Source organism: Cyprinodon variegatus, unplaced genomic scaffold (assembly GCF_000732505.1).
Source record: "Cyprinodon variegatus isolate N-32 unplaced genomic scaffold, C_variegatus-1.0 Scaffold520, whole genome shotgun sequence".
Classification (NCBI taxonomy): domain Eukaryota; kingdom Metazoa; phylum Chordata; class Actinopteri; order Cyprinodontiformes; family Cyprinodontidae; genus Cyprinodon; species Cyprinodon variegatus.
In genome coordinates this window covers 519,719-526,638 of record NW_015150973.1, presented here as the reverse complement: position 1 = coordinate 526,638, position 6,920 = coordinate 519,719, and the positions used below count along the sequence as shown (strand labels likewise).

The window sequence follows — 6,920 nt, the reverse complement described above, 5'->3', positions numbered from 1 at the left end:
ATGCTCAAAAACATTTAGAATTTCAACCTTAACTCAGTTTTCAGGTAACGTAGGTTGAATCTCAAACACATTTACGGTATGTCCATTTCCAGCTGTGCAGTTATATCAAGGTATAAAAGCACAAAATCTTCTTGAATGAAAATAAAAACATGTTGAAAAGGAATTGCTGAGCATGTTCATGATAGTTTGAAAACATATTAAAAATACAAAACTCTTTTTAAACTTTACAAATGGTCATATGGATCCCATGCTTGGATCCAAAGTGCTTTTCAGTATCCGATAATTCTTTTACATTTTGGTGAAAAAAATACAGTGGCGGTTCTAGACCAAATGTTCAGGGGGGCAGAGTGGGGCCGCCGTGTTTTCATGGGGGCACAGAAAAGCATGAAGTAAAAGAAAACCAGGGCAAGGGATTCGAAATATATCAAGAGAGCTGCATGAAGTGAAATTTCCATTTAATTACCGGTAGGTTTAATTAAAATTCTAAATATTTATTTTTGGCTTAAAAATGTTCATTCGGATTATTGTTAAAATAAAAATCCATTAGCATAGCAAAAAAGTAACTAAAAGAATTGTAGCTATATAAATATCTAAAAGGTCAAATAAAGTTATTATTTGGAATATTAGGTCAATATACATTCATAATTTAGGAATTTTACATATTTTTAACTTGATTTAAGTTCAAATTACAGTTTTCCATAAAATCAGAATGAGAACTCAAGAAAAACTGATAAATTCAGCTGTAAAAAAGAATTTGAGTATTTTTTTATTTAAAAAAAAAAAAAACATTTAGCAGATCAAAACTGGGATCCTATCTCAATACCACTTAAGCTATCACCTCATTGTTCTTAAGTTATTAGTAAAACAAAATATTTTATAGAAAAAAAAAATAGATCCAAAGGACCAATGAGAAACCATATCTGTTCCAGCGCATATCATCATTAGAATTTCTTTTAGTAGTATGTCTTCGGGGTCATGTCCAGGGGCCAGGACATGATCTACAGGGGCACTGGCCCCCGTTCGCCCCTGTCTAGAACCGCCCCTGCTCAAAAAACAAAAAAAAACTACTGAGTGAATACATCCTTTGCTTTTATAGAAAAGTTTTCCTGATCTAAAACTAGTTTAAATATTATCTTTTAAAAATACTTATCAACATTTTCAGTTTCTTTTACAAAAGTCAGCTCCTGGTTGAGCAGACATTAAGTGTCTTAAGGCTGATAGAATCAGAAATCACACCTGATTTAGGTGTATAATATTGAACATTTCAACAAATGAATAAAAAAAAGCATTTAGCAGTGCGCTGCAGTGACACTGCAGCAACTATTACAGTTAATAAATTAAAATAAAAAAACATTAGACAGATCCAAAGAGTACAAAAAATCATTTAAAATAAGTGAATCAAATCTTCATTTGTGGACATTGTGACGGTGAGGCTTTTTGTTGGAATGAGGTGTTTGCTTCATCATTTGTAGTCATGGGGCAGTCTCCATATTGCCCCTCTTTCTGGGCTGTTTTCCGCCCTAATAAGCATCAAGACCAGCTTTAGGATAATGAAGAGTCCCTGTGTTCCCTGCGCTGGTCCAAACACTGCAGAGCTCTACAGAGACAGATAAATATGTTGCAGATTACGTTGCTGTTTGTAGCCAACAGTTTGAAAAAAAGAAACAAAAACAGGGTGGAAGGGTGATGGAGGGATAGATGAATGGGAGGAGGGATGCATGAGGAAAGGTTGGATGATGAATAAATAGATGGACGGACCAATGAGTGGCCTCTTTAACTGGTTGGATAGAAGGGCTGACAGGCAGGTGGAAAAGAGCAAACTCACCCAATTATTCCAGCAGGGATGAAGAGAATGAAGGCAGCAAACAAGAATGGAAAGCCCTTCATGAAATGTAGCGAGGCCGGATAGAGGGAGTTGAAGATGCTGCTGCCTACGAGGTAACATAAGCTCTCCACACAGGCGACAGAGGCAAACAGGGCCCCTGGGTACCAAACACACACATTTATAGAAACCAGAACACAGGACCAGAAAGTGTGAAATCGAACTGCGCTGCTTCATTCCTCATTTTATCCCTTTAGCCCACAGAGTTCAGGAATTCAACATCTGTGAAACTAAAAGGTTGCATGCTCAGAACCAGAAGCTGCCTCACCTTGTTCTGATGGATCCACCAGTTTGGACAGCTTGGATCTGAGGACCGGAGTTGAAGCCATGAAGAGGAAACACAGGCCGTAACCTGGACATAAAACCCTAAGGTGTTACCATCAGATGATCATTTTTTAGGTTTTTAAGTCTGGTAATGTTCATCATTATGGCTAACACAGAATGACAACCCAAAATCAGGTTCCTTAAACTTAATTTTAAGCCTGCTACAAAGTATCTGCATTTAACCTAGTGTTTAACCTAACACTGTCCCTGGTGTCTCTTCTCTTCATCTCAACAACATATAGACCCTATGACCTTAAGGCCTGTTGGCTGATCCACCCAGCACAGTAGCATGATCAAAAAAAAAAAAACAAGTGGTTATGCCAAGGCTGCAGTTCTCTCTGCGGTTTATGTGCCTTTTTCCGATGAGGGAGAGACCTGTAGATTTACTGATAGCCTTACTAATCAGGAAGTGTGAACCCTGATCAATTCAACCAGAAAGTATGTATATATATATATATACATACACACACACTTTTCCCACCAAACATACCAAAATGGTGAAAATTTGTTTTTTAAATGCCTCATTTTTTTTTTTATAACAAAGAGGTTGTAAAAAGTTGTTTAAAAGTTAGTCTGTAACTAGTGGGGTCCGAAAATTTCGATTTTCTCTTATTTCATATATTGAGTTATGTTATTTATCCAGTGAAAAATGTTTTTACTCAGTCTGTTTCACCTGCAAGGCCAGAAAATGTCTGATTGAAGACTGTTTGCATTTAAGAAATACTATTCCCATAACAGGCCAGATTCTCTTTCTCAAGGTTTGTTATTGTTTAACCAAAGTGTTTGACACAATCTTCACAGCATTTCCATCATTATAAGTAAGAGAGACAGATTACCATGCAATACGGGCTGTATGATCTTCTCTCTTAGCAAAGATGAAATAAAATGCAGATCCATTGATATCCATTTATTTAACTGAAGTTAATAGTTGAATGCTTTTTTGTCCTCATGACACAAGTTACTCATTTTACTTTATACACAAAATTATCTGTCAGAAAACAGTTCAGACTTGCTATAAAAATTTTGCAAAGACGAAGAATAATCTCTTTTTTTTTCACTCCGTAAAATAAACAAGTTGTGGGTTTTAGAATAAATATTTTTATGTGCGGTTATTTAAAAACATGCAGAGGGTTTTCCATCGGAAACCGTTAAAAACTGACCCAGAACATTAGTGTCAGCCATTTTACTTATGAGACCAAAACTAATATGTAAAAAAATGAATAAGATTAAATGACGCACCTTTGTTTCCGAAGGCAATGTGTTGTTTTTCCAACTAATATTCTAAAAATATTTGAATGACATTTCTATAAGTTGTTTAATTCGTTTCTCACCTGTGAACATAAGCTGGGTGGTATTCGCCACAGAGAACACCACCAGCCCAGTCATATTTGAGGCCAGGCCCACCAGTGCGATCCAGGAGTCCTGCAGGCAGCGCTGCATCACCTTCAGCCCCAGCAGGCTGCTCAGGTAGGCCAAGTTCTGAGCTGCAGAGCCCCAGCCAATGAGAGCTGATTCCCAGCACAGCGGGGAGCTCAGCTCGTACAGCACGTACAGCTCTCTGCTGCCGAAGTGAACGGTCACCACCAGGAAGAAGCAAAGCGTGTAGAGCCACAGCTTGCTTCTGTGGAGCGGACTGCCAGCCTCAGCGCTCACACCTCCTGTGGAGTACAGCTGCCAGACAGCTTTATGGTGGCGAGACGTGAAAAGCCTTGCGCTGGGGTCCGGATGGACGGACTCTCGGACGAACAGGTAGGCGTAGAGAGCTGAGGCCAAATTGGTGGCCAGGACCAGCCAGAATGGATTAATGTAACTGGAATAAACAACATTAAAAGGTTATGGAGGGGATATATATATATATTTTTTTATTGAAGTGCACAAAGCAAATGTTTCTCACCCTTGTGCCCGCCGCCACTGGCCTCCTATGATGCTGGCCAACATCCCAGAAACACCCAGACAAGCTTCTAGAACCGCCACCCTGAAGGTGCGGGACTTATTATCGCTGACGTCTGCCACGTATGAGAAGCAGCCAGCGAGGATGGCGTTAAAATCCCCCGAGAGACCACTGAGCAGCCGACCCACCAGGAAGTAGACCACAGGCAGTTTGAGGTACATGACAACAAGGTAGACCACAGCCTGCAGGGCCAGGCCGAAGTTAGGGAGGATGAGGACAGGTCGCCGACCTCCAACATCACTCCACGAGCCCAGGAGTGGGACCACCAAGAGCCCCACAGAGAAGCCCCCCACGTTAATGTAGAGGTTCCAGTGGGCTGTCAGAGTTTCAACTTCCTGAACAGAAACAATCAGAAAAAATGTGTGCAGCTAACATTGGGTGCAATTGAAATCCTTTTACCTCATTAAAACGATTCAAGTTCAATTCTGCAGGCTCATCAGATCCCTCTAACTTGTTCCAACATGTGATGCTGTTCCTCTTTGCTGAACAGCTGTTGCAGCAGAAACCTGACCCCCCTAATCAGATGCTATTGTCACTGATTAAACAAAGTACAGCCGTCTGCTTTTTCTTATTTTTGGTTTCTTAGCACTGTTTCAAAAATGGTGTTTTTAGATTCTTAATTGTTTAAACAGGAACCAAAGACTGTTTACTAAAAAAATAAAATTAAAATGTACTTCCAAATAAAACCTCATCAAATAAAGCCGTCGCTATTAACAGTATTGGCCTGTGAAAGCCTGATCAGTGCATCTAAGGTTTTACCTTTAAATATAAAACCTGCAGATTCAGCCATTTTATAATTTTTTTCTTTTTTTATTTATTTCTTTTTTATTTTATTTATATTTTCTATATATATATATATATATATATATATATATATATATATATATATATATATATATATATATATATATATATAAAAAGATTTTTATTTTCTAAACTGAATCCATTTATACAACTTCTTAATTATTTTGGTGACTTATTAATAAGCAATATCTCTCTACGTGTTGAATTTGGTCACAAGAGAAAAACTCATGCCACTTTTATCATAATAACTACTTGATTTATAACTCATAGAATTTATATTATGATTGTGATAGCATAAAAATGTATAGCAAATTATAGTTCACGTAGATTTTTCTCATTATAATAATGCAGTTTTAATATTTAATTGAATATATCATATATTTTATTTAATTATTTGAAGTATATCGTTTAATTCAGAGTTTTTCAAACAGATTATCTATTGTAATATCGTTCTGTAACAGTGTTATACACCATCAGCACAGATTTACATCAAAATACATTGAAATTTGCAATAATGCTCCACTATTTAATTTGCTTTTCATGCACATAGACATGAACCCATGCTGCGGCCCACAGCATGACTAAAGCAGGGTACGTTACCCGCTGATCACCTTCTGCAGAGGGTCTGGCTCCACCGAGCCGTTGCTGCACTCCGCCCTCTTGGAGCCGTTGTAGCCGAGGTCCTCGCTAATTCGGTCCCAAAGGTACTGGGTGGACAAAGGCGCCTGGAGAGCCAGGGAGAACATGGAGAGGAAGAGCACCGGTTCCACGGACACCGGGACGCGACACGTCCGCGGCGGCGGTGGCGCCGAGCAGGTGGCGCCCGGCGCCTCCGCTGGCGGGTCATCGGTTGAAGAGGAGCTAAGGAGGTCCTCAGGGAGGATCGCTGCCGTGTCCGGCTCGTCCATGTCATCCAGACAGGGCTGAAGTTGATTTCCAAAAATCTCTGTTTAACGGAAATGAAACATGTAGTTACAGAAATAATACAATCCCGATGCTAAGCAGCGAGGAGCTAAACTCAGAGCTGTGTAGGTTAGCTAAGATACTGAGCTCATAGACATGTAACTAAACTCAGCGAAAATAACGTGATTTGTTAAAAAAGTGGTGAATTACCTCCATCTGGTGGTGAAACACTGGAACTACATAAACATGCCAAAATAAGTCAAGTCAGCTTAGGTCAATTTCTTTACATGCACTGGTCATACAAAGAATTTAAATTACGTTTCTTACTCTCCCATGCAGACATTTACATAGTTTAAAATACAGACATGGACATACTTTAGACATAGACAATAATAATAATAAAAAAGAAATATACAGACATACCACATAAAGACATTAAAGTGCAAGGCTGAAATATAGAATATATATATATATTTATATAATTTTGTAATATATAAGTTCCAACATTGAGAAAAATACATATTTTTAAACTCAACTGGAAACAAGAGCAGACATTTTGGCTGCAAGTTTAAGATGTACCTTATGACACCTTTGCTCTTTCTCAGTTTAGAAGACTGAAATGTCAGGGTTGTTTCTACAGCAATGGTGTACTTTATTTAAAAATTTATTTTTACTTGTTTAATTGTGGAATTAATGTTGTTGTTCCATTATTGTTACATATATATTGTTATGTATATATATATATATAGGGTTGTTTCTACAGCAATGGTGTACTTTATTTAAAAATTTATTTTTACTTGTTTAATTGTGGAATTAATGTTGTTGTTCCATTATTGTTACATATATATTGTTATGTATATATATATATATAGGGTTGTTTCTACAGCAATGGTGTACTTTATTTAAAAATTTATTTTTACTTGTTTAATTGTGGAATTAATGTTGTTGTTCCATTATTGTTACATATATATTGTTATGTGTATATATATATATAGGGTTGTTTCTACAGCAATGGTGTACTTTATTTAAAAATTTATTTTTACTTGTTTAATTGTG

The 6,920-nt window shown here is 37.5% G+C and overlaps 1 protein-coding gene across 2 annotated transcripts; it reads right to left on the bottom strand.

The window, feature by feature from the left end:
- Window positions 1-561: 561 nt before the first annotated feature.
- On the bottom strand, window positions 562-6,030 carry slc46a1 (solute carrier family 46 (folate transporter), member 1). 2 transcript variants are annotated; one of them, XM_015390962.1, is made up of 6 exons: window positions 5,573-6,030; window positions 4,101-4,492; window positions 3,538-4,016; window positions 2,151-2,234; window positions 1,826-1,982; window positions 574-1,597 (listed from the first exon to the last, which is right to left on the bottom strand). In XM_015390962.1, the coding sequence occupies exons 1-6, from the start codon at window positions 5,867-5,869 to the stop codon at window positions 1,543-1,545; spliced, it is 1,464 nt and encodes a 487-aa protein (XP_015246448.1). In that variant the 5' UTR covers window positions 5,870-6,030; the 3' UTR covers window positions 574-1,542. The 2 variants fall into 2 exon arrangements, with proteins under 2 accessions (XP_015246449.1, XP_015246448.1); XM_015390963.1 differs by lacking the exon at window positions 1,826-1,982 and having other exon boundaries at window positions 562-1,597.
- Between the last annotated feature and the right edge of the window lie 890 nt (window positions 6,031-6,920).

Bases quoted from the DNA above. Each gene is read 5' to 3' on its own strand.
- slc46a1 (XM_015390962.1), bottom strand. From the start codon at position 5,869: ATGGACGAGCCGGACACGGCAGCGATCCTCCCTGAGGACCTCCTTAGC. The intron at 4,493-5,572 runs GTGATCAGCGGG...GTTTCTGTTCAG, and splicing joins AGCCAGACCCTCTGCAGAAG to GAAGTTGAAACTCTGACAGC. The intron at 1,598-1,825 runs GTGAGTTTGCTC...CTGTCTCTGTAG, and splicing joins ATCCCTGCTGGAATAATTGG to AGCTCTGCAGTGTTTGGACC.